We start from the raw sequence: 27,460 nt of genomic DNA, 5'->3' as shown, positions 1-27,460 counted from the left end.
CAGTACTGATTGCAGATTTCTGTCCACGATAGTTTGGGGAAAAAAAAAAAAACAACCAAAAAACAACAATAGCAAGAACTGCAGGATGCCTAAGCTTACTATTTTATGTTTGACAACGTGACTGTAATGTACATCACATGGAGGACTCATCAGAGCAGAGATCAGTTTTGAGGCCAACAGAACCCTAACCACTTTAGAAGATAATCTGTTAACACTCGCTCTTTCTTTCTCAATAGCCACATTGCTGAAGACTGACCTACATTTGGCTAAATTCTTGGTGAACAGGGTATTCCGAGATAATTTCTACTAAATTAATACGCATAGACAGTGCTGAAAAGAAATTTAAAATCTGCTTCCCAAGTGAATTACATCTTTCTGTCAAGAACAGTAGAAAAGTTTTTTTAAAAAAGAATATATTGACAGGAAACCAAATGGCCGTGAAATCACATGGAAAGCTTCTCAATTGAAAAAGCACTGAGAAGGTTTCTTAGGCATCTTGTAGGCAATCTATCTTCAGGTTTATCATACACCCTATGTGTATTTTAAAGGAATCCTAATTATTCTACACTCACTTTATTATTTGCATTCCTATCTTGGAGCTGATGGAACACCAAGAGGGACCCTCATGCTATGAGCTGCAGAAGTCTCTCTGCTACAGACCTGCCGCTATTCTACAGGTTTCTTACCTTACTGCTCTCACAAAATACCTACAGTTGGGAGAAAAAATCTGCTCCAAAAGAAATATATTCCTCCGGGGCTTTTAATATGTCCAGCCAGAACGGTAGTTCTTTTGAAGCAAAAGCAGGTAAGAATAATTAAAGTGGTTGGGAAATCTTCAAAATCCTTCCTAAAGAAGGGTCTATATAGTCTAAATAGATCTCCAAATTAAGGATTTTTCTAAAAGAAATAAAAATTAAATTCATATTAAAATTAACAGACAGAGGAGGATCTTCCTTCTCTCTTCAGGGAGGTAAGGACCCTTCTGAGTTTGTGAAAAGGTATCTCTGGACACCTTTTTCCATCTGAACAGGGTCTTTTGCAGGAATTGCTCCCTGAGCTAGATGCCATTATCTCCTCCTTGTCTTCATGATGACTCTCAGAACTGCCTGCCTGTGTTTCTAGGGATTGAGGGTAGGCACGGACTGAGACACCAATACATCCAAACACTTGATCCTGTGTCCTGACAGTGAAAGTCAGCTGTAAATCAAGAGGTAAACATAACCCATCCTCCAAACAGTGTATAAAAATCTGCCTTGTACACAAAACTCACAATTTTGGCCTACTGTTTGCAAAACAGCCCCATTATTTGAAGAAATACAGAAGTCTGGAACGAAAGCATTACAGCAGATGCAGACTGACAAAAGCAATGCTTCATCCATTATTTGATCCAAACAGAATGCAAAAGGAATCCAAATTACTTGTTGCTGTACAAACACAATAGAACCAGAACTGACTGAAAATTAGTTTATATTAGGACAAATTGTAACACATTATTGCTATAGAGGCATGCATTCTGGTACACAGCTGGGAAAGAACCATCATGGGAACTTTATCATATTGGTCCAACTAATTTTAAGATAAGAGAATTGCTGAGCATAACAGAAGCGTGGGAGACACCTATTAGTTACAAGAAGTTATGTTTCATGCTAAAAACAGAATTACCCGAGTTTTGCAATAATCTTTGCTGCAGACGTATTTTCCTACCACATACCATAAAACAAAGGGGCACTAGCATTGCAGTCATTCGGAACACGCTTAAGCCTGGATCATAGTTCTTCTCATCTTGAAATGACCATATGACTCAAGATAACAGCAGATAAAACTGAACAGATTCTAGGCAATCAGATGTCTGTTAGTGGGAAGCATGTCCTGGCAAAGCCCCAGCAGCAGAGAAGAGGTAACAGGGGTAATCAATTCCACTGACAGCCCATGCAGATTCCCCATCTGCTCAAGGGCTATTAGCCTATACAACTTCAGCGTTGTTTGTGTTGGTCATTTGTGAGTAGACAATACGGACACCTACTGTACAGGCTTCCCCTTGGCCTACAGCAGACCTGAAGACTGCAAGACTGAGAAACAGTAGGCCCTTGAAGGTAGGATGCAGAGGGCTCTCTTCAACGCTGAAGTACCTAGATCCACTGGTAGTCATCCTTCTTTTATAACAGTCTAGTCCTATCAGTGAGGACTTCCCTCTACCCCAGACAGATTAATTTAAGCAGGCCCATACTTCAGTGAAAAGCCATCAACCTGTCTCCAAGAAACCTCGTCCATACCCACTGGTACTGGAACAAATGAGCTGTCTGTGAAATACTACACTTTCAGCAACAGACAGCTTACTTGATCCCATTCTGGAGGTGGAAGTAAGCCCAACGACAGGCTTCAATTGACACCAAGATTTCTCATCAGCAAATGCAGCAACGACAAGGCAGTACGATGTTTAGCACCTGTTTCTTTCAGCAAAGGTTTCAAGGTATATGGACTATGACCCCTTTTACTAAGCCTTCTGACACAGCATCAAATATACAGACAAGCAGCAAGTAGTGTATATTCTGTGCTAGAGAGGTGTGTGGGTGAGAGGTGGGCTACAGAATAAAATAGTAATCATTCTTCTAAGTACTAGGCCAGGTGGAAAAGACTAGTACGATATAGAGGGAGCTTAACTGAAGTAGTGGGGCACAAGACATGATAGATCACCTGGCATGGATCCCTCTGGGAGTACAGACAACTGTTAGGAACCTACCAGTAAAGTCAGAGAAAGAAGGCTGAAGAGAGAAATCTGGCAAAGAGCTAGGACTCTTAGGAAGAACTGGGACTCACTGAGCAAACAGAGAAGCCAAAAAGAAAGTGGGAGAGTCCAGGGAACAAATAATTGCATAAGGAATGGAGGGGAATAGTCACAGGATGTTAGAGGGAGCCATTAACCAGGACTTGGGTGAACAAGTCAGCATAAAGGCACTGGAGATGGTTTGGGGAAGGAAGCAAACTAGACCTGAAGTAGGGCAGGAAGGAGGACTTCAATATTTAACTCAGAGGTGGGAATCAGGATGACAAAATTGAGAAATGGTAACTAAGAATAAATATGATATATGAAGAACAAAAGACGGAGTCAAGCTAAGGAAAGAGAGAAGATTAAGGATGCTGACTCACAGGAGGGGATATCACATATAGAAATAACCAACAAGTTTATAGCTTCTGCCTGTTTGCCTGTCCATTCCCTACACTAACAGCTTAAATCATCAAGTAGCTTCTGAACAACTGCAGTTTACAGCTAGTGTTTTAAAGGAAACTGACTCTGGTTTTCTCAGAAATGTCTATGCTGATGGGTATGTGCTGATACTACTGACCTCTGCCCATGCTCTAAGCCCACTTGACATCTGTGGATTTGTATCCTAGAAGCCCTATTACAATCATGCTACAATACTTGTGTCTGAACAAGCAAGATCTCTGAAAAGTTAAAGGTTTCCAAAAAAGCCATCATTTAGGTTGCTGCACACCTATTTTTTACCATTCAAACAACTTCTGAAGGCTGTGTCCAGAGTAGATCACCATGCCCCAAAATACAAATATCAAAATTTTGTAACATTCAGTAAATTAAGTTTCAACAGACAGTAAGACATTTCTATAGTGCTGGGAATAACATCTCAAGAAGTTCATCAGACATTCTCTCTTACTTAGAGTAAAAATTCACAGATTTTTTTATACACATGCTTGAAGATTCACATTTGACTCCCTAATGTTCCTCAGCCTATGATGTGGTATCCTTACCAGCTGTGAAATTTGGGAAAATTGTTTATAATAATTAACTAAATACAGGCTACAAGTTCACAGGAATTAGAGAACAAGGCACTAGACATTTTGGAAAGGAAAGCTGGAAATCAGTTTGCAGGGAGGTGGAAAGAAAAAAGATCACATCATACATTAGATTCTACACAAAGATTATACATTAATTAATATTGTTACTGAACTTCACAGTTTTGAAGCACAATTTTTCAACTGTTCCTGGAGAATATGATCCCATCTTGGTAGAATGCAGTGAACCCTTCCCTTCTCCCCTTTCTTTAAAATTCAATTTCCAACAAGTAGTATTAATAATTTTCTTCCATCAGAAAAGCATTATCTGTCTTTTTTTTGCAATATTTTGTAAGCAAAAGCAATTCTTTCATCATTTCCTTCCCCTTTTAACCCAACCAGAAACAATTTAAAACAAACTACTTACTGATGCATTTCTCAAAGTGTCTGTATCTGTATTTATTGTTCCCACAGAAAAAGGCTTTTCAAAATACTTCTGTATTAAACATTCAAAAGAGGGAACTGTGTCGCTGGGGTTTATCAGCCACGCTGCAATCCTTGGATCTAACACAACACTATCAGCAACTACAAAAATAAGTTATTTCTGACAATCAAAATATTTAAATTAGCTCCCATGCTGAGAAATACCTCTAAAGTTTTGCCCATCTTTCCTGTAGATGCACATCATAAACAGACAAGCATTTACCCTATGAAAATGTTAAACATTGAATTCACAGCTATAACAAATGGTCAGTATCATGACTACATAGGAGTAAGTTCAATACTGAATATTTTTGAACAGGGGTTTTTTGTGGGTTTGTTTTGGGGGTTTGTTTGTGGGTTTTTTTTCCCCAAGTTTCAAAATATAAGTAAACCTTTGATTTTTAAGATTGACTGTAAAGGCCTCTCTTTCTTATCACTGGAAAATTTCAAACTGAAGTTTTTCTTGTGAGTGTCTCCCTCTGGTAGTTTTGTTGTTGCTGTTAACTTGATTGATATCCACAAGATTGCTATTGGGGGTCAGGGGAGAGAAGATTTACTTCCTCACAATCAGACTTCTGAGATCTTTAATGTATATATGAATTCACATATGGGTACACAATGCACTATTCCCCCAAATCAGAACCTTTTGTCCTATAGGATCATATGTGCTTACACTGCGCTTTCTCTCATGTTCACATAGATACATAGGATGGAGCAAGCCTAGTGCTGGTTTTTTTCCCTTTGAACTACAGTCTCAACATATGTACTGTAGTACTACAAAGAAGAGGAGAAAGAAACTAGTACTAGAATGCTTTGTGATGTATTCAAAGATAGATCTAAGTATCCTCTTCAGTAACCCCCAAGTAAGTCCAAATGACAACCCACAGGTATATTTATAGAGAACTCCATGCTATGCAACCTTACAGGCTCAGTTACCTGGAAGCAAACTTTAATGTCCCTAACGCAAATTACAGCTGCAGGACTATTCTAAAGAGAACCAGGCTTGTTAACTTCCACTGATATAACTGTTGCTGAAAAGAGCTTCATGTGTCTGCTCAACAGATGTTAGGGAAGGACGCATCTTGTCCCTGAATCAGCTTGAGCTCTGCTGGAGTGGCCAGATAACTGAAGGATACTTCCTCTGCATGGTCTCATACCAGGATTTTACGTAGCTTGCCATCCTTTTCTCTGAATGCAAACAGCTATTCACCTCAAAAACTAACAGATGCTAAGGAACAGCCTCGGAAATTGTCTCAAGTATACCATCCTAACAGTACTACTAAGAGAGTCTTTCTGTGACTGGAAGGACAGTCTTAGCTTTGGAATCGTGCAGCTTAAGAAAGTATGTCAAACCGCATCCACTCCAAAACTACACTTTGGATGTGTCACCGGGATTTCCACTGCTCTTGCAGCAGGAAGTAATCCCTACAGGAATTAAATGAAACTTTGACAACTGTAACGGACATATTTGCCATGAACAAAAATGATGCACTGTGAAGAGGCAGACTAAGCAACTCAGCCTCACTGATGGGCAGTAACACTTGCAGCTGATGGCTGTTGGAAAATGCCCAGAGGCCGCAGGAAGGCTCTGCCTAGTGAGATGCTGGACATTCACAAGCTCATGTGAAGACTCCATGAAATGAGCACTGATTTTTCTAGTAATAACAACTACATCTTACCAAGGATACATGGAAGAGAATCCTGTTACCAAATAGTCTCTGAGATACCTCAAAGATCCTTTTCTCATATCTCTATTTACAATGAGCACAAGACAGTCTCTAGCTGAAAAAGGATAAAGAATCAAACCCCCATCCATCCATCCCTCCCTTCCTTCCCAACTAAAATTTTCACCAAAGGTGAGGGTAGCAGCAATGAGTTATAGCCACCAATTCAGTCTTGGAACAAGGATGACACCTTCAAGCTGAGGAGGCGGCACATACAGAACCAAGACAGAACAAAGCTGAAAGGAGTGAAGCAAAACCAGGGTCAAGCTGGGATGAAGTGAAGAATCTGTGCTGATAAAAGCATACTTTCCTCAAGATTGTGAAATTGTACTCAAGTCCTGTCCTTCTACTCTGAAACATTACTGGATCCCAATGGCAAAGCATGCCATATTTTACTAGTCAGGGCTATTCTATCTGTATGTATTCCATTGGTTAGTACACTATTTTGAGAACGAGTGCTATCATTCAAGTGATTGCAGTCAATATGACAGACAGAAATTTCAGTGTTTGCTTGATTTACCATGATGTAATTTTTTTTACATTAAAAAAGGCAGGGGTTTTGTTTTGTTTTTTACCATAGCAGAAATAATGGGTGAGGAAGCATCAACTTCCAAAGTTTAAAAAAACCTACACAAGAATGCTTTTGGATACTAGCAACTTCAGATTCAAGTCCTATGCATCAGATAGGATCTAACCTAGATCTAGTATTTCCTGTGTGTACAGGTTATAAAACTGTCACTAGTGCCAGTACCATCACGATATTTCTCCCCGCCCCCCCCTTCCCATTCCCAGGGCTAAGTGTCTTTTGTGTAGATCTTCCCACCAGGTTCTAAATCATCATCAGTTTACTGTGATTTACTCATGAAACTTCTCAGATGCTGAACACAAGCTGAAGACTCTCCATATACAAGGTCCTTTCTGAAAGGTCAACACTTATTTTTGTAATTCACTCAGCAATAATCCAATACGTAGAACCAAGAAAAAAAAACACATTATATTTACATCTTATATCTTCCATTTGTAGTTGCTTTTAAATCCATACGAAAGAGTCTTATTTGTTCCTGTCAAAAAACCAAGGACCCATTCAAGTGATTCCTAATTCTGACAACTATGAGCACCACTGGAATTTATTTTAGCCTTTTCTCTTGAGCAGAGAAAGTTTTTCTAGGGAACATGAAACATGAAGTAGTTTGACCTTTCCAGCTATAGTCAGGACTGTGTTGAAAGCTTTTGTTCCCATTGGAAGCTATCCTTAAATTATTCAATGATTTAATTCCTACTCTGAGAAGAAATACATCATCTTGACATGCCAAGCCTCTGGTCACAACCTTCCCCATGAAGGGTGTTCTTTTGCATGGTACTAAAACTCTGTTTTCCAATATATTACTTAACCACCAATCTAGTTACTTCTACACCTAGTGATTTTAACAGAAACATCACAAGCACAGATATTTTAGGATTAGATCACAGATTAGATTAATTACCTTGTTTCCAGCTAATTTCATTACCATAAACTTGAAGTAAAGTCCTCAGGAAATCTTTTGCGTTGAAGCAAATAATCGGAACTTTGCAATGTAGCATTTGAAACAACACTCGCCTGCACAAAAGTAGTTCATTAACACACAATATATTGCTACTAGATTTAGTGAATCTATTTACTTTATACATTTAATTAGCACCTAATACTAAACACTTAACATTTCTCTATTCCTGTAAGAACAGAATACTGTATTTGAATATTAAATTCTCAATTCAATAATACCTGAAGCTTCATTCTGTAATAAATTGAACATCCTAGCAGATATACCTTATCATGCATTCATAAAGAAAACAAATCCTTAGGTGACACTCAAAATTAAATGCAATCTTAATCCAAAACAGCAACTTGCATCCTTGTAATACCTTAATATACCCAAGTAAGATCAGAGAGGCTTCTGAGTTAATATAGTATTGTAAAATCATGATTTAAAAGTTACTAGACAATCTAAATCGCCATAATTGCCTAGTGTTAATATGCTATTTAAATCTAGAATGCTTCATCTTTGACACATTTTTCCATGCTTTTTGAAAATGTCTATAGTTCCCACATCCATACTATTTTAAATAGATTTTACCAATTATAGATATTAGTATATAGATTTTACTAATTATTTGTGACTTTTTTTATAAGCTCTATTTTGGGCAATATAGAAAAATAGTAATTTTTTATAGAGCTTTCACAGTTATCTCTGGTAGTGTGAAACCACAGTACCAAGTTTTTGGACATATTAGAAGTTGTGTAGATCATAAGGTATCATTGTATACAGCGTAGATCCACTACTAAACAAGTGCACCGCTCTTACAACAAATAATTACTTATAGGTTTCATCTAAATGCTAATACACTTATTCAACTTGTTTATTATTGAATTTTTACTGTTAATATGTACATGCTTTATTGATGTGTTATTCTCAATTCAGAACAACCTGTATTCAAACCAACAGCTAGTTATTAAACTAGTTGTCATATAACTCTGATATTACAGCTGGAGAAGTACAGGTAAGTGAAGTGATTTGTTTCAAGTCACAGTGGAGCAGTGGCAGAGATGCAACTAACAACCAAGTCCAACAACTTTAAAATGAATGCTTTGTGATTTAATAACCCAAACTCAGCAGTTTGCAATAAAGCAGTTATTACTGGAAGTTGTAAAACATTCTAATGAAGTTTTAAAATTCGACTATTAATATCTAAGAATCAGATTCAGTTCTCATTTCTCCCTTAATGGGATACTATTTCAAAGTTAATAGTAAGGAATAAAAAAGGATCTTGGTTATATTAACTGGAAGTTTAAAACATAATCCAACTTTTTCTTAAATTTAGTCCAACTATTAGACAGATACATAAAGCATTTACTTTAAAAAACTATCTTGTAATTTTGATGTAACATTATTACTGAATATTAGGAAAACTTCATTCAGGATCTCAAAAGCCACTAAAAAAGCCTGTTGTGCTCAAAAAATTAAACATATTAGCAGAGCTCAAAAAGGATGTTCACCGTAATAACATCCATCAAAAACGTACTAGATAAGAAATGAAGTTCAGGAAATGGAAGTTAAGATACAAAAAAGAGAAACCTGGATGAATCATATTTTTTGGTGCCACATAGCTGTAAGCTATTCATAAAGGATTTCTAGGTGAATGTAAACACCTCACACCAGAATCCCAACCTAGTTCTGCAGGGCTGCAGTTAGTGATCTGCTGAGCCCAAAGGAATAGACTATACTTATTTGGTTTACACTAGCCCAGGCTTGACACAGAACTAATACAGCTAATATGAAATTCAATGAGCTTGACGTGTAAGGAGATTAAGGCTATGGCATGTAACCAACATCACTGTTGCTAAAAGCATACGTAAAGCAAAACTGTATTTTTTCCTACATGCTCTCACCAAGCAAATTTCTTGTGGTCCTGTTGTTCTTGTTCCCAAAGAGACGACCATTCAGTTTTTACATAAATTAATTTATCATTTTCATTAGCAGCATTCCAAGTATAGTCAGTTGAAGAGTAACTGGGAGGGCAAGGTTGATCAGCCCCATTCTTCACTAACACAACAACGCCTTTTACTGATGAGGTTAAGACCTGTTAAGTATTAATTACAACAGTGTTTCTTCTGACAGATTTTATGCAATCCCATAAAGAAAACGTCCCAAATATTTTACAATATGAAACATATTATGTACGCTAGAGTTATTGCATACACCATTAACACAGTAGAGGAGCATGCAAGTGTTTCAGCCTTGAAACAAAAATCCAGTGACAAACACAGTAAAAAGCAGGAAAAATATTCTAATTCAAACAGTCTCACTTTAAGTATACAAATGCCTGTTTAGCCCAAGTGGTTTCATTTTTTTTTAAGTTTTACTTGGTAACTAAAAATAAAACGTAGTCAGAAGCATTAAGGTTTACCACAAAACTGGTCCAGGTTCTAGGCTCCCAATGAACATGGTTTTGTGTTTATCAGTCATATGCACAGTTCAAATGGTTCTACAAAACTGACTCTAAGCAAAACACGTCATTCACTAACCTGCTCCGAGTTGAGCTGTGAAGAACCATCTTGAAATATCATAGTAGTTACAAAAGCCTTTGCCTGTTCTATAGTTGCAAGCAATTCTCTTTTTTCTTCACATCCCAGACTCCTGATATCACAAGGATAATTTTTAGAAGACTCCATTTGTCCAGAAGTGCAGTTGTATCTTCTTTCATGTGAAGAAGCATAGGTCTTTACAGGTAACCTTCTTGTTTTCTCTGAACAACATGTAGGCACATCTTGCTTTCTTTTAAGAGGAGTAGCTATATTCTTTTCACCATCCTTCAGGTTTTTTGCTTCTACTGAAAGATTTCTTTCTCTATATCCCCATGTTGGCAAGTCTAAATCCTGGTAATTGCTCGCTATTTTGGCATCTTGACAGCAAAGTATTTCATCGGTATGTACTGTCCTGACTATCTCACCAGCAGTACTTTTTTCAGGGCTGGCAGATGTTTTTAATAAGGCAATTGTGGAATCATGGATCTCCTGGAAAAATTCGAAATTTTTTAGTGAACCAATTGTTCAACTTATTAGGACAAATAAAAATAAATTGACATGAGTTAATTTAGATAAGCTTTGAAGGAAGTGATATTCTATGAAAAAAATGTCGATGCAAACAAAACAAAGTCAGTTTAGGGGAACGACACTACATAAAACAAAATTCAAGTATTTATCAGTAAACATTATTTTGTTGATTTATATTGCTTACATACAAAACCACTGGGGTTTTTTTTAGTCTTAGTCCAACACTAAAAATGGCACGTTAACAACTGTAAGATGCATCTAGTCCAATAGCCTGTCTTCCATAGTGACTAGGTTATTAGCAACCTTTGTCTGAAGAGAGAAGAGACCATTCATTTCCCTCTTTAGCTTCAATATTCAGAGCTTTTTTATGACAGCTTAGTTTATTAAAGAACTTCTGGCAAGGGACCATAATGACGGCTTTGGAAAAAAAAGTACACCAAGTTAACTGGATCTCTCCATTTTCTTCAAACGACCTACAAGATTGTAAGACGTAACAAAAATATATATGAAAGTTGCACTGAAGAAGTATTATCAGGTGTATTAATATGTATTATATTCTATTCTGTTTAATCCACTAATCCCAGAACAGCTTTCCTACTTCAGATAGTCCCAGGATCAAACAAGAAGTTGTATGGTAATGTTATGATTCTACTCCTTCATCGTTGATTTCCTTTAGAAATTTCCTTGGTATGCTACTGGCCCTAGTATTTCCTTACTGTTTATTTTGCTAGTTTCTTCTACAACCTCTTCAGCCAAGATAGATCCTCTGTCTTGATTTCATAAACAAGGACTCTGGAACGGCAACCAGCAACCTTTCCAAGATTCCCCAAGGCAAATGGGTGTTTAACTATTTACAGATATACAGAGTTGTATCTTCCCTCAATATTCCTCTTACGCCTTGATCAGCAACAGGTCTTACAGGAGCTGGCAAGCTTTTGAATCCTGAGGCACTTAAAAAAATTATGTATTATTAGCGATGCATTTGCAAGCTGCTTCTCAAAGTTTATTTGGACTATACTATTGTATATTTCCATTTAACTTACTCAAATGAGGTAACTATAAAAGAATACACTCTCGTAAGTTCAGCTTTTTGCATGATGACAGTTTTTAGTAGTCTCCTTCATACTGTTGCTTAGCCATACTTCTTTTTCCCAGACAGATTTTACTATTCATTTTAAGTCTCCAATATTCTGATTTGAATAAATCCCTACACTACCTACAAAAGTTTCCGTTTTGGAGAGGAAATTCCATATATTTTCTTTTAAAAGCTCCTTCCTTTTTATGTAATTTCCATTTTTGAAATGAAGCATTCCTGTAGCGACTAATCTATCTTTTAATGCCTTCGAAAGATTACAGTCCCTGTCAGAGGATCTTCCAGCAGAAAGATTTTGAACCTGATCTCACACAGAATCAAATAAAAATCAATTTCTCTTGCGAGTTCTCTAACCATTCCACAACGCAGCTGTCTCCTAATTTTTAGTCTCAGCATCATGCATAAGCATACTATTCACCCACTCCCATTGAAAAGTAACTGAAGCCTCTCATATTTACTACATTTTCTGCTCTTGTAGCACAGCCAGTCTCCTTCAGTACCTCTGCAGTCACTACCATTCCAAAAACTAAGGCCTTCAAACTTCAAAAGAACCACAAGTTGCTGCTGTGCAGGGCTCCCATCCATTCCCCAAAACAACAATTTTCATTGATCAAAGGATATCATTCATCTCTACTCAATCTGTACTGATTGAGCAAGCCAGAACAACAAAGCTAATGATTTTTTTTTCTCCCTGGTTTTGCAATATTCCTCAATGCAGTTCCTGTGTTCCCAAACCTCAGATCTATGGAGTCAAAAGATGAAAAAGGCTTAGACTGCTTGAGAACATACTTCACAGAATCAACTCTACAGCAAAAGTACAATTAACAGGTTTCTAAGTAAATAGAAAAAGGGAGCTAATTAAGCTTTTACTACTACCAAAATGAATGGTGGTTGTTCTGAACGAAGACAAAATAATTGGACTTAGGCAATGCTAATCAAAAAATGAACACTATAAAAAGTTACCATAAGTGGAAAAATAGTATCACAGAAGGCCCAAATGTTTAAGAGCCATAGGAAGACAACTAATTCACTCAAGTGTATTCTCCAGTCAAACTGCAAATAATTTTATTGTTTAACACAGCAGAATTTGAATAGTCAAGTAATTATAGAATCAGGAATAAGCAATTCTCTTTTAGAGGTTCAAAAATAAGAACAAAGCAATTTAATTATCAAGTCAGAATAATACAGCTGGAACTACAACTAACCACAGAGAGAAGCAGCAGCTTCCAGGAAGAACTGATCTTCTGCTAGAAGTAATGACATGGCTGGAAGTAGAGAAAACTCCCAGGATGTAGTTTCATAATTTATGTGGATGTAGGAAAATTTCACTAGATGCAGAGAGTCAAAATTAGCACTTCATCATCACAAAAAGGGGTTCCATTACTACCCATGTGCACCCACAGCTGCATGCCTATGAGCCAATTTAATTTGTAGGAAAGTATCCCACCCCACAAAAGAAACCAGTTTACTGAATCCTGAGCAACCTGAATGGACTTGCTGAAGTGTGCAACATGCACCAGAGTCAGAGTAAGGAAGGCTGTGAAATATGCAGCTAGGACAGGAGTATACTTGCAGTATCCACAACTCATTGATCAACTCAACGGATCTTATATCCACAGCCTGAGTTGGGGCTGCCGCAGCTATCCATTCCCAGTCTTGCGCTGGCACTCACTCACATGCACATTACACCAAATTCAGAGAGATGATTAAACCAAAAATTAAAATTCCTAATACAAAGTAATTTTTCATATGAATCAGCTCACTTTGTGATTATGTGCTAGTGATTGTTCAGTGACAGAAGTTTGAGAACATTTTTAAACCTGGTAACTATCTAAACGTGGCAACCTCATTTATTTCTGATCAATCTGTCACAAAAGTCTAACTTTCTATAAAAGCGGGGCCAAGACTCTCATAGATGAATAGATGCCAAGTGCAAAATAAGATGAAAGTTATCTGAAGTGTAAGTGTATGCAATATATTGTGATAAAGATTGTTATGAAAGAGCCAGTCTATAACAACTTCAAACCTGCTATAAAAAGACTGCTTTTAGTGATCTTCAATCTTACAATACGCTTGCCTTTTCATTTTTCAGATGTGCATCCTTATCACCTAGTTTATTTTCTTTTGTCTTCTCTATACCTTTAAAAAAAGAATGGAAAACATTTTACAATACAAATGAATCTGAGAACAGTACACATAACTTAGGTTACATACAGCATTACAATACTGACGCTTTTACCAAACCTAAAACAACTGCAATAAAATTTTCCATGACAACCATTTTCCTCAGATTAATAAAAGGGCCCTGCAGATTCCTAAATATACATATGCAAAAGCATGGTCTGTCCGCATTAAGAAAAAATTAATTCAAATTTGCTAAAAAGCAGACAAACATTTTGCATGGTATTCAGAAGAGGCATTACTATAATACCATAAATATGCATATTTCCTTCTTTCATGAAAACACATCCCATCTTGGTCAAAATAAAGCTGGGGGCATGGGTGAGAATTAAAAAAAAAACAAACACAAACAAAACAAAAAAACCCCGAACTCCACACACTTCACACAGTTTAACTGTTTTCTTGGAATTAGGCAGTATTATTCCACAATAATTTTCTTCAGTAAAACACTATTTGCATATACAGCTTTAGCATATCATGCCCTACAGACAACTGACCATGCTTCATCTGCAGAGGTTTTTTCACATTGTTCATCCTCATGATAGAACAGGTATTGGAAGACCAGACAAGAAGAGATAGCAAGGAGAAGTCAGACCTATCAAATTGACAGAAAGGTAAGATAATGAGAAGCACCACAAGAAGCAGGATGGCTGTCAGTGCTGGGTCTAAGACAGAGCTCTGTACCACTAACCAGGCCCAGAGCCATTAGCCGGGGCCCACCACTGAACTACCAGTGGTATTTGCCTACAGCTCTGAAAGCAGACAGATACTGCAGTTTAAGGAAGGTTTTGTAAATGCACCTCAGGACTCTGCACCAAGCTAAATGAAACAGTTAGGACATACCTTCTCTTTTCTGCCCTCTATACTGCCCAGTAGCCCCAACAGGAGAAGTAAGAGAAGACTGGAATAAAAGAACAAGGGGCAACAGGCTAGCAATAATTACAAAATCAGTAGGTTTGTAGGGAAACAGGAAGAGGAACAGGGAAAAAGAGAACTCCACTGAAGCACAGGTCTCTCCAGAGTTTGCAATTAGTTAGCATTCCTTTATCTCTAGATTCTTTTACTGCCCAGCCAAAAGACACCTCATGGGCCAAATATGTATTTTGTCCCCTTCTAACTCCTGGTCTATACCGAGTACAATGCTCCGTTGCTGTTATTTAACTATGAAATTTGCATTACCAGCAGCAGGACACTTTCTGAATCTAATGTGCTGATGACCAATGTCAAACAAAGCATAAGGTGATCTATTTCTATTTACTGAAACTGTTTTAAAAAAATTTTGTCTAGGCAAACCAGGACCCTGTACTTAAAATACTAAAAATGCATTTTCAAAGACTAACTAGCTTAGTCTCCAGAAGAAACTAAGCTTATTACTTCACAGTATTACATGCAGATTCATGTTGGTGTATGTCTATAATCGGTTACTTATCTCCAGCTCAGACTTCTAACCTAAGCTGTTACAATAGCAAATATGACATAGCTCTATTCGTAGCTTCAAACATTTTAGGTATTATTTGCTTGACACTTCCTACAACAATAGAATTATAATTTAAGAATGACAGTAACTGAGTTTACATTTAGTGCTTTTAATTGTTCACAGCTAGATACTTTTTCTTGTCAAATTCACCCTTCAGAGATGATGATGAGGATTACATTTCTCTCCTTCAGCACACAGTGACAGCTATGTAAAGAGCTATGCAACCTCAAATTGCTGGTTTATGAAAAAGTATCACCAGATGGCAGTAGAAACCCATCCTTGCCTTCAAACTCCTTAAGGCTAGATAGAACCATTACAAGTTCTGCTGCCAGGATAACCACAGAATTTCACCTACTAATTCAACATCGCAGATATCTGTCCTATTTGAACCCAGTATTTACCTTCTAAAGACAACCAGTTTTTCCATTAAGTACAATTTAATCTTTAGAGTTCTATTACTAAAGTACAGTTCAATACAGTTTGAAACAGACCAACAAACATGACAGGTTTGGGGTTTGGTTTTTTTAAGGGAGGCAAACTTTTTCCTCTCTGCAGATCCACCCTAACCAGCTAAGGCTATATATACCGGCAATTTCCTAAAAGCAATTCAAATAAATTTGTTCTTAAGCCTGTACACTAGAAAAAATTGTGAGTAATTACTACATGGAAAACAAGAGCAAGAAAAGCAAGTCACGTGACCTGCCACCACTAATGCTTATACTGCTCTTTCACTCCCCAGTGAATAAGGATTTAGCAGCACTACGAAGACGACAGCAAGGTCATTTGGCTAAAGATACCAGGTACCTTCATGGTGTTTTTAAAAAAAAAGAGAATCTGTAATTTTACAGCTTGACAGAGAGTGAATGGATCAAGAGTGGACAACATGATACATATATTGCACAGTACAGAGTTCCCCAGTCTAAGACAAAAGACATTACACAGGAAAATTAAGGAAGGGAAAATGACAAGGTAGCAAGAGAAGTAGAATGGCAATTAAACCGAGGCAGAAAAGAGATCTGATTTTCTTTAAAATAATCTGGGGTTTGGTCCAAATGTACCATTTTAGAATGAACCCATTCCATATTTCTTCAAATGTGAATCAATGATTTACACAGCAATGAACTACTACCCTTTTTATGGCTACACCATAAGGCTCCACTGATCCAATACGTTACTACTGAAAGAAGAGCCTAAACTGTTATTTACATAAAACCGAGGCTGCAACAAACACCACGCACTCAACAAATGCTAGATTTCAATCCCATCAACCAGATAATGTTCCAGGATCTAGTTCTCAGGGAAAAAACAGACAACTGAAATTGAGCAAAACTCCGTTATCTGCTTCTTTACAGAGCTACAAGACTGGCAAACTATGAAATGCACAGAATTAATAATAAAAACTCCATCTTGCAAAACCTCCCTGGTATCCACAACATTGAGTTAAGATTTGCTCAACAGACAAAGATCTGCTGAGGCACTTTTAACATTACCTAATTTGCTCTACCACTGGGACTTTTCACTTTTCCCCCTAGAATTTCACAAGAAGTGAGTTGCTAATGAACATGTGTTTAAAGGACAGACTTGAGTCTGGAGAGTTCACAGGCCTTCTGGCAAATTCCCAGTACCTCTAGTGATCTTTAAATAAATAACCAGTCCAGAGTCAAGTTAACATATACATTTAATTCACAGTACTGGTTAATTAGTTTGAAATTCTCATCTACTTGTATATTACATAGCAGGAACAGGAAATAAAAAAAAAAAAAAACCACAATGAAATTGAGGGTACTGGTAATATCCTAGTTCCTTGCACTCACATAGCGTTATTTAATCTGAAAAGTCCCAGCAAATGTCAGAGTTACAGCTTAATTCCTTTTCTAAACCTGGAAACCTAAACTCTCATCTTTTTTTCCTTTTTAAAGAGGGACTAGAGGTTTGATATTGTTTTGTTTGTTTGGGTTTCAGTTTTTCAACTGAAAATAGAAACACTTAAATATGCTAAGATTTACTCACTCTGGTAATTCTTTCTGCTAGTCTGAACTTCTACAGGAATAGACTGCAAAGCTGTCATAATCCTCTGAGCGATATCAGATAAAGGTACTTTAGAAGCCTCACATCCTATGTATGATGTGTACCGTTCCATTTTTAAGATTAAACCTAAACAAAGAACACACACAAATTGTGCATATCAGAGCCACAGAACAATCGGCACTTACGATTCTGTTGAAATTAAAAACAAAATATAGTGAACATGTTGAGCCATTCATTCTGGACAGAAAATTAAATTTCCTTCCTGACATGCCTATCAAAGTATTGTAAATAAAAATTAGCGAATTGTAGTAATTTACAAAACCCACTAAGTGAAACTTCTTTGAAATAGTGTTTTAATACAATAATAAAAAATTAAGCAGTCCTACTAAGTAAAGCTGACTTCTAATAAAAAATCTGACAAATAAAACAAGAATTATCCTTTATGTCTGAAATACTTCCTCCCTCAACATCTTTAAACTAGGCTGTATCTAGCATATGCATACATTTACTGTTACTGGTGCTCAGATTTTATCAAGAAAAAACCCTTTCAAGTAACTACCAAAATAGTGCCAACACAAGATGGAAGAAACAAGTATTACTATCATGATATACAAACATTAGTGACGTGTTGTTTCAGAAAATACATAAGACCTTTACTCCTTAAACTTTGTATAATTGATGTACTCAAGTACTATTAAATACTAATAACATTAAAATAGTATAGTTTGTCAATTTAAGAAACAGGTCAACAACATCTAAAGTCTCAACAAGCTTTGACTGCACAATATTGCTGTTCTAAATTTTATCCCTTTTTGAAAAGCAGATGCTTTTCAAGTTGACCTGTAGCCATATTCTATAATACGTACAAAATACTTGGGGAACCCCTAGATACAATGCATATGGGAGAATTATAAACAATGGTGTCCATACTGATGCCTTTGTTGACTTTATGTAGTGAGACCAGAACAATGCATAAAACTTACACAAACACAAGATAAATAACCAACATTTTCAAAACACTTAAAAGGATTCAAGCTGTACAAGTCAATTGCTCTACCAAAAACTGGTGTTAAATAAATTATTCCTACGCAAGGTAGTAACTGGAGTCCTGTTACTCTGGTCTTCTTCCACTAAATCCAATGCATGAGTAGACTTTCAAGTCATTGTTTACTTGATGGTTAAACTCATTTCCTCCGCTTAGATGGAAATATTTTTCTTAGCTCAACACCATAGGCAGATTGCAAGTTTGAATACTTACAAGTACAAAAATTTGTGTCCAGATTCAAAGAGGAACATCCATCAGGCTGCATTAGTATTGGCTACACCTATCTAGCTCAAATTCTATAGTAAGCATGCAAAAGGGAGAGAGAGGCAGAATGGCTTTCTTTTCCCTGATATTCCAGGAGTCAGAAGTATAAGCTTTCTCCATGCACAACTCCTCCTAACTTTTATAATTAAGAGTAACGCTTCTTTCGTACACAGGGCAAAAACACTCCCTGACTTCTCAATGTGGGAAGCAGCAGCCTTAAAGCCTCAGGGGCATATCAAAATGAGAACCTAGAAGACTAGATATAAACAAGACACTATGCATGAGAATACACCCAAAACCAACACACAGATTCACCATAAATACTGACAACACTGAACTGAATTTACAGTGTTTGGCATTTAATAATAAACACAAAGTATAGAGTTAAGCAGCATGAAATCCAGATATAATGACATCCAATCAGTAAGTTAAAAAAAATTTAAACATCTAAAAATAAGTTATACTCACGTAAGTTAAAAGTCTGCCATTAAAATAGTTTTAACACTACTGTTACTGAAGTTAAAGCTAATTTATTAACCTTCATCAATATGTACAATGCTTGAAAGGAAGCACAGACGATCCCATCAAAACATAAAAGACTGGACGTTATCATACTATAAAAGCCTATTTAGTTCCATTGGTGTATTAGGAAGCTATATAAAAATTTGATAAACTGTCTAACAATAGATATGAAAGCAGAAGTATGAAAGCATCAGGACTCTGAATTGAAACGCCTATCATTATAAATAATAGAGCAAACTCAGAAGTCCAAAGAGTAAATTTAAAATTCTTTTTCTTTGAAGAGCGCAGTGTAAGTATAGACTGGTTTCAACGGAGAAGATAGGCTGCAAGTTAAATTAAGAGATACCAGAATGGTCTTAAAACAGATGTTCTTCATACGTGAGACAGATTCTGGTACATATTCCAATGCATTTTTAACAAAATCAAATCTTCTTTGGAGAACTCTAAGGGAAACAATCACGGAATATCTGCCTTGGAGAACTCTCCTCTTCAGAAGGAACACATTACATTCATGTTCCAAAATCTGGAATGCCTTCTCCACATTTATTTTTCAGTTCACGTATCAAAGGTTCTTAGCATGCAAGAAAACTTATCTCAAGGGTAGGAAATGTTCCTCTTTGTGCTATGCTGTGTGCAGTGGAACTCAACATACAGGCTAGCAGAAGAGCAGCCTGAATGTAATTCATTCAAATAACCAACATATTACTTCATATCAAAGAACTTTGACAAAAACTGAGATTTGAACTTGCCGGGCAGATGCCAAAAGCCATAAAACAGCATACAGTCCAAACTTGGTAATCGTGGCAGCTAAACATAACATTGCAATGATAGATAAATGTTAGCCTTGATCAGCTAATACTTATCATTCCATAAACCTGTAGACAGTTTACATTAACATGCTTTCCTTTCTTAAAAGTACACTGAAGTTTAAACATTAAGAACTCCACTGGTGGTGAAATTCGAATCTTCCAGACCGCTAGCTTTAGCTTCAGACTGCTGCTCAAGCTCTTCCACCATCTCTTTCAAGCGGTCTTCGTCTTTGAAAAAATACACATACAAATTTCTTTCCATCTGATGCAGCTTATTGGACTCTAAAAAGTTTCTCTTTGACTTCACGTCAGCAATCAAATCCATAAGGAGTTGATTTAGTTTATTTAAATCAACTTCCAGTTGATGAAACTGCTCAGTAAGTTCCTAACAAAAAATACAAGACAAAAAATTATTACCTTTATATTGTTAATACACTAGCTGAACTAGAAACATAAAAGTTTTTTGCTTTTGGAAGCCAGTTTCTTTTGAATAGAAACACAGGTGATAAGTGACTCCATTCCATCTATGTAACTTTTGAGCTCCCTGTAATGGTACTTGCATCAGGTTATGAAAATGTAATTTCATTTACTTGTTTACTAAACCAGATGAGTTAAGAACATAAAAATCTAGCCCTCAATGAGATAGACGGTTGAATGACATTTTCACTCAATTACAAGTTTTTGTATCTAGTCAAATCTTAAAAGGGAAAAAAACACCACAACAAAGCCAATTTAATTTTAAAATTAAATCATTAATTACCAGCTACAATCTTCCCAACTATCATTCCTATCATAGTTCAGTGTAAGCAGGCCAGTCATCTACTTGCACATTATTTCCTTATTAAAGGAATTACTTTTCTTCATAAACAGTAGCAATAGAAAGAGATGTCACTATGGTTTAAGAGGTAACTGGAATCAACAGCAAGGTATTTGATTGATTTAATAACGTGTAATCCCTAAATACATATTGTTCCAATTACAAAGTTTCATTTTTATTAAAAACTGTTCTGTATGTTGCAAATTCACTTCACGGATGGAAGTGTTAAATATATTTTCATGTAGTTAACCAAGGAAGTATTATGTAACAGAAGACATCCCTCAATCCACTTTTGAGATACCTACAATTATTTTATAAGTATAACAAATTGCATTTTACGATCTCTATTCCCATTTAAAAGAGGCTCTAAACCCAACACCTGGGAGCTCTGTAGCAGGACTGTCTTACTACGACTGTCCTTCAAAATTCTGATATTCTTATTTTGTCCAAGTGAGCCACCCATGGCCAGGCTTTTTAAGGGGCCAAACTGTACTATTCAGGTATTACAGGTAACGGGGAAAAAAACCCGTCTGAAATAAAGGGAAATTTAAGCAAATTTTCCAGTGACACCATATCCAAATGACATATTTCCCACACCATAAACTTACTAGTAATACACGACTATATATGCCTTTGAAAGAAATGAAAGGTTAGATGCAATGACTTGCTCAGAAACAAAAAATTATCACCTGCCAACATTTATAAAATCTAACATTTGCTAAGAACAATGTAAATACTGAGCCCATCATCATTATGCTAATAAATCTGTTGCTGATGTGGGAGCTAGTTTGTGTGTCTACAGCCTTCATACGACATTTCTCTCAGTAAAAAAATGACACAGGTTAATGCAATAATTTTAATAACCAGATAAGGGCTTACCCGACTACTGAGCTGTATTTGATTTCCTCCACAATACAGAACATCATGAAGGCTATCTACATCACTTTTTAGCTTGGACAAAAGGAGAGACTGTTCTTGAGAAGATGCTGCTATCTGATCTTGTACTGTAGCACAGTCCTGCTTTAACTTCTGAGCCATCTGCTCCAGGCTTTCGTATGTTTTAAACAATTGTTGCTTTTTATTTTCTCCTTCCAGAAGCTGATATAGCCTGTAACAAATGAAGTTAGACACACAAGCATTTTTAAGTTTCCTAAGCACTCCTGTTATTATTAATCAAGAGAAGATGTTCATGTTGAGAAGTCCGAGGACTAGTAAAGGACAGTACTGCTCAGGGTACTCTTACTACACTACTGTATCTCCCACTGATCTTGTGATTCTATCCATATATAGCTGGTATGTGATTAACAGGACTCCAAAATATTTCAATATTAAATTAACAGCAATGAAATACTAAAGTAACAGTTAGCAAGTACACAATGAATGCAAATAGAATTGGACAATGTGCTTTTGCCAACTATTTCCCAACATTTCAAGGGCTGCAAAGTAAGATACAATTTTTTTTTTTTTAAGTGCTGAAAAACAGCAGACTTCAATGACCAATGAGAAGTAAGAGCAATCTTTATAACCTTTTCAAGCTTACTGGAGTATTTCCCATTTTCTATCTATGAAGAGACTGCTAAGAATTCTCCAATTAGTTACGAGTCATGCAAAAGGCAGCAATACCTACTGTACCAAACTGTACCCTTACACCCCATCAGGAAGAATCTCATACAATTACAGATAACTTTGCTCAGTTGCTACTACCACCTCTGCATATTAAAAACTTTCATTGAGCCCCAATATAGAATCAGATTGGCTTTAATAAGAGGAAGAGCTATATGTCAAAAGTAACTGAGTTTAAAAATGTTACAAGTTGCCAATGTAAATACACAACAGGAGTGAAATTAACACTGCCTAATTCTTGCAGTTATTCATTGTGCAACACCATACTCAGCTACCACTTAACAATTATTAAAAAACACTTAAAGCACCATTTTGAGGAAGGAGAAAAAGTCTGACATTAACACATCTATAAGTATACAATACACCTCATCAAAAGGTGTAGAGTCTTGAAGTGACAGCCAACACAGCACACATTCCTACTGTATCATCTGAGCTACAAAACCACACCTCTACATGAGTGACAAAACACTGAAGCAAATGGCAAATCAAGCAGTAAAAATGAGCTAAACATGTTTCATATATTGAAGGAGTCATTCCTCTTCTCTACCACACGGGGGATTTTGCAGGCTAAGCTGATGAGGCCATGCACATGACCCGGCAAACCACTGTTACCAACAGCTCTTTACATCTATAGTTCTAGAATAACTTTCAAGAGGTCCTAGATCAGGGCACCGTAAGACAGGTTTGGCTTTAAACTTTCATTATATTCTGGATATTGCTTAGGAATGCTTCAGCAATATTAACAAGATGGATAACTGAACAGTTTTTCCTCAGGCAAACCTGAAAAGAATTTCAAAGGATAAGCAAGAGGCAAGTCTCCTATCGTGAAGGCTTCAGTTCTGGAGAATTCAAAATACTAACTAGCTATAGTGAGTAACTAAGAACTTAGCAATAGAAAAGGCTTAGGCAAACTAAGCCTTTATCTCCCCAGTATTATCTCAAAGTAAGTCAAAGTTCAATAGTGACTATAACACTTACCTGCAAGAGAAACCATCTTTTGAACTAATAATGTTTCTTGGCTTCGCATGTTGAGTTCGCTCAGTTATCACCTGTAGTCTCTGTTGCAACTCATCATTGCTCTGTTTCAGAGATTCTACCAAATTCTCAAGTCGACAGCAGATCTCCTTATGTTTCTTCAACTCCATTTCATGGGCTAGCTCAATAAGTTCAAATGATGCTTTCTGTCTTACCAAATGCCTGCATATTTCATCTTGACCTGAAGCATAATGGTCCTGCTGAGCAATCTGATGATCCAGGTAAGCTTTCACCACTGGCGCACTCAAAAGTCGTGCATTCTCTTTCAGAAGGGGAAGGAGTTCTTCATTGTTTATCTGAGTTATATCTTGTTTAATTGTTGAAATTTCATAATTTAAACTAGATATTTTAGCATCAAGGTTTTCTTGTTTTCCAATATCCTGCATAAAACAAAGTATTTGTCAATTTCTTCATGGTCTCCTCCAAGCCACTTCCCTAACACATTTCTTCAGTTCACACAAGATTCACATATATATGGTATATTAAAATCACTGCATCTTTTGTATCTACAAAATTAAATGAAAACTCCACAAGCAGTTTTACAGAAGTTTACAACATAAGGCAAACACAGATTTACAACTAGATATCAAATAAACATGTCTGAATAAATAGTAATTTCATTCTATTGCAGGGCCAGGAAACAGTTTATCATGTTAAAAATAGAAGAGCTGTATTTTCCTCAGCAACCAGCTTTCAAGCATGTCTAACTGAAATCTCACATGCAAACATAATTTTATATATTCAATCAGATGACTATCAACACTGCTATCAGAATCAATCTTTTTCAAATGACTCTAATCAATCAAGTCGTATATGCTAGTCATCCATAAACGAAAATATACAAACTGACATGATGCCGCAAGTTATTCCATGACTGGCATAAGCTATTATTTTTCCTTCTGTTATGATTTCTTCACATTCTTAAATTCTAGTAGCCATATCTGCCTGTCACTCACTTGTTAAGAGATTTCTGGGGCTTCAACTATCAGATTCATTTACAAATACTTGAGTTTCAAAAGAGTCAGTGAACTAAAACTTTAAGGTTATGCTACAGAATATAAACAGGAATACATTTATCATATTAGCTCCTCAATACCACAAAATTTCAACTGAAGTTAAGCTTTTTTTGTTATACAAAGATCTAAGAGCCAGTTATAATTCGAAATTTCAAAGTTAAACTAAACTAGAAAGGTACTACTAAGTTCCAGGTTTTTTAAGGTAGTAACTCTGGAAAGTAGAATTAAAGATACTCTGCCATACTGAAGAGTTTCTAACTATAAAAACTGGAGCTACTTCACAAAAGGAGTTTTCTGAGCAAGACTAAAACTTCATAAAAGTACAATTTCTCTATGTAAAAATAGTTGAAATAACAATAACTCAGCAATTCCTTTTACTAGATCCAGTTGAACACACCTGCCTGTTTAAAACTCCACTACCTTCTACCTTTTGTGGCTTACCTTGTTGTCTAAGGACTGCAGCATGCTTTCTGCACATTTTATAGCCAAATTCATGCTCTGCTCTTTAGCTTGCATCTGAATTAGCTGATGTTGAGCACAAATATATGCTGTCTGGAGCCTGGCCATCTCTTGACTATCTTCGCAAACTTCATTAGTCTTGTCACAAGCAACTTCCCTGCTTATATCCGCAAGCTGAAAGCTGCCTTCATGTGAATTTTCAACCCATTCAGACATACCTTGATAAAAATGTTTTTTTATGTATGAGGTAAGTGCTGCAGTGCTTCGTTCTTCCTGAGACAAATACTTGTCCAAAGAAAGTTGGGAAAAAAACACTGGATGTAGGCCTGGCCCTTGTTCTGAATCTGAAGCAGTGAAGAAAGAGGCCAATTTCTTAGCTGCATCCGTAAGAGACAGCAGTTCATTATTAAGCTTAGTATTTGCTGCAGTAAACACTTCCAGTCCTTCTTTCAAATCTTTATGTGCTGCTTCCTCTCTGCTTTTTAATGTTTGTAACATATGGCTGTTTGCAGAAACCATCATTTGAAGCTTATTATGCCGATGAATTTGAAGTTTCTTTAACTTCTGAAGAGTTTGAAGCTCATCCTCTAATTTCTTCAGTTCCTCCTCCTCCTCTTGGCTACTGTTCTTTGAATCCATGGGCTTCAAGGTTTTAAGGACTTCATCCAGTGCATTTCCTTCCAAAATGGGCTTACCAGACTGAAGAAGATTATCAAAATCTTGCAGTTCTTTTTCAGATACCACATGCTGTTCATTTACATTTCCACAAAACCACTCCAGAAATGAATTGTCTTCCAAAGACTCAAACAACCAATCAAAATCTTCTCCATTAAGCTCATCAGCTTTTGGATATCCAATTTTCTTAAGAGTTTCCACAAAATCATTTCCACAGCTCATGGTTAAAATATTTTTTGTAAGCAGAAAAGATCCAAATACATGAAAAAAATCTGGGGTATTATTCCAGTTGTAATTTTTTTGTCATTTTAAATGAATATTCTGTATTTTAACAAAAAGAGTCTGCACAGGAAAAAGGAAATGTCAGATCACACCAGAAAACTGAATGCTGTTCTGGATTAGAGTGGCTATTCAAAGACTAGAAAACAATTTTTATTTCAGGGATATATTAATATATTTTGTTCACCAAATCAGGATACGTATTTTTACACCAATTAAATCCCTTATCTTTGCAACCACGTTTTTCCTTAATTCACATAAATTTACTAATAAAATAGAATACTACTATTAATTTAAAAGCAACAGGTATAAATATTGAGTACTTCATTGGCCTGCAAAAATGATTTACTTGTACAGTTTTCCTCACATTAAACAAAAAACCCACCCACAATCATTTTAACTCTTCCAAAATGAGAGGAGCTTTCAGCTTGTCCTAAAAACAAAACTACAGTGATGTTACACTGCACTTCAAGATCTTGCTTATATTTTTTTACTTCAGCAGCAAGCAGAATCTTGTCCTCTAAACCTTAAAGTTTCCTCTGAAAATGGAACAAGAAATCCTTTAACATAAAAATATCTCAACATAATGATGTATTTTTGACGGATTATAAAAAAATAAAATTAAGATCAGTGTAAATACTCCTGTGAAAATAGTCACAACTTCAAAGTTACAAGAAAAAGGAGTTTGCTGTTTCGCTGTTTCCCAGCAAACAATCAGCTTTGGGATCCTAAAGTGTGTGCAACAGACAGCAAATAGGACAAATTATCAATAAAGTCAGGAGGCCTTGTCTGCAATACTCTGGTAATACCCAGGGTTTGTTTGTTTTGGCTTTAGTTTAGCATTACTTAATACTTTGTTTCTAAAACATACATTCCACCAGAACACCTGGCTTTGCCAGCCGGCCTGGAGGGCATGTATGCTGAACAAGTAAGCATATCCTTTTAAAATTCTGTGTGTATTTGATTTAGCTTAGAGTTACAGATTATATAAGGAATAGACTTTGTTATGCAAATTTCATGTCACAAGGCAGCCTTCCAACTGCCCTCTGCCTTCCATGCTAAAAAAGGGCTGTCGCCAAAATAAATAAATAAAAGGGAGCGCACATAGCTTTATGTACGTGTGCGCAGGCCATTAAGGCACGCTGACGCTGCCGCTCAAGCCGCCATCAGACACCACCGACAGCATCCTGGGACCCCTGAGGGAGCCACCCGCCATCCCCGTCCGCAGCGCGGGGACGCCCGACCACCACATCCCGCCCCGCCCGCCCGAGCGGGGCCCTCGGGGGCTTCCTCCCAGCGCCGAGGAGCCCAAACGCCCGCCGGCCAAGTCCCAACTCCGGGGCGGCTGCTGCCTGCAGCCCCCCAAAGGGGTCTCGGCCAAGAGCCGCCCCGGAGCAGGACAGGGCAGGACGAGGAGACGGAGGGGAGAGGCTGTCCCCTCCACCCCCCGGCGCGGGCGAGCCCCTACCCCACACCGCCCGATACTCACCACAGCGCTCTGCCTCAGCCACCGCTCGGAGGGGAGGGGAGGGGGAGAGAGACGCAGAAAA

At 36.9% G+C, this 27,460-nt stretch overlaps 2 protein-coding genes across 2 annotated transcripts in view; both read right to left on the bottom strand.

Moving 5' to 3' along the window:
• POLN (polymerase (DNA directed) nu) overlaps window positions 1–17,478 on the bottom strand; it is a 104,349-nt gene extending 86,871 nt beyond the window's left edge. Inside the window, exons 1-6 of the mRNA XM_010577280.1 lie at window positions 17,349–17,478; window positions 13,752–13,819; window positions 10,060–10,545; window positions 9,424–9,614; window positions 7,481–7,593; window positions 4,217–4,374 (exon numbers count right to left, since the gene is read on the bottom strand). Coding sequence (XP_010575582.1) covers window positions 4,217–4,374; window positions 7,481–7,593; window positions 9,424–9,614; window positions 10,060–10,545; window positions 13,752–13,819; window positions 17,349–17,478 — 1,146 coding nt within the window. The remainder of the gene's footprint in view (window positions 1–4,216; window positions 4,375–7,480; window positions 7,594–9,423; window positions 9,615–10,059; window positions 10,546–13,751; window positions 13,820–17,348) is intronic.
• A 1,573-nt stretch (window positions 17,479–19,051) lies between these two features.
• HAUS3 (HAUS augmin-like complex, subunit 3) lies at window positions 19,052–25,931 on the bottom strand. The gene is made up of 4 exons (XM_010577267.1): window positions 24,939–25,931; window positions 23,425–23,861; window positions 21,703–21,931; window positions 19,052–20,391 (listed from the first exon to the last, which is right to left on the bottom strand). The coding sequence occupies exons 1-4, from the start codon at window positions 25,851–25,853 to the stop codon at window positions 20,125–20,127; spliced, it is 1,848 nt and encodes a 615-aa protein (XP_010575569.1). The 5' UTR covers window positions 25,854–25,931; the 3' UTR covers window positions 19,052–20,124.
• Window positions 25,932–27,460: the final 1,529 nt, after the last annotated feature.

The sequence above is a fragment of the Haliaeetus leucocephalus genome, unplaced genomic scaffold, assembly GCF_000737465.1.
Source record: "Haliaeetus leucocephalus isolate CR32 unplaced genomic scaffold, Haliaeetus_leucocephalus-4.0 Scaffold51, whole genome shotgun sequence".
Lineage (NCBI taxonomy): Eukaryota > Metazoa > Chordata > Aves > Accipitriformes > Accipitridae > Haliaeetus > Haliaeetus leucocephalus.
The sequence above is the reverse complement of the archived record's forward strand: the minus strand, read 5'-3'. Positions and strand labels throughout refer to the sequence as shown.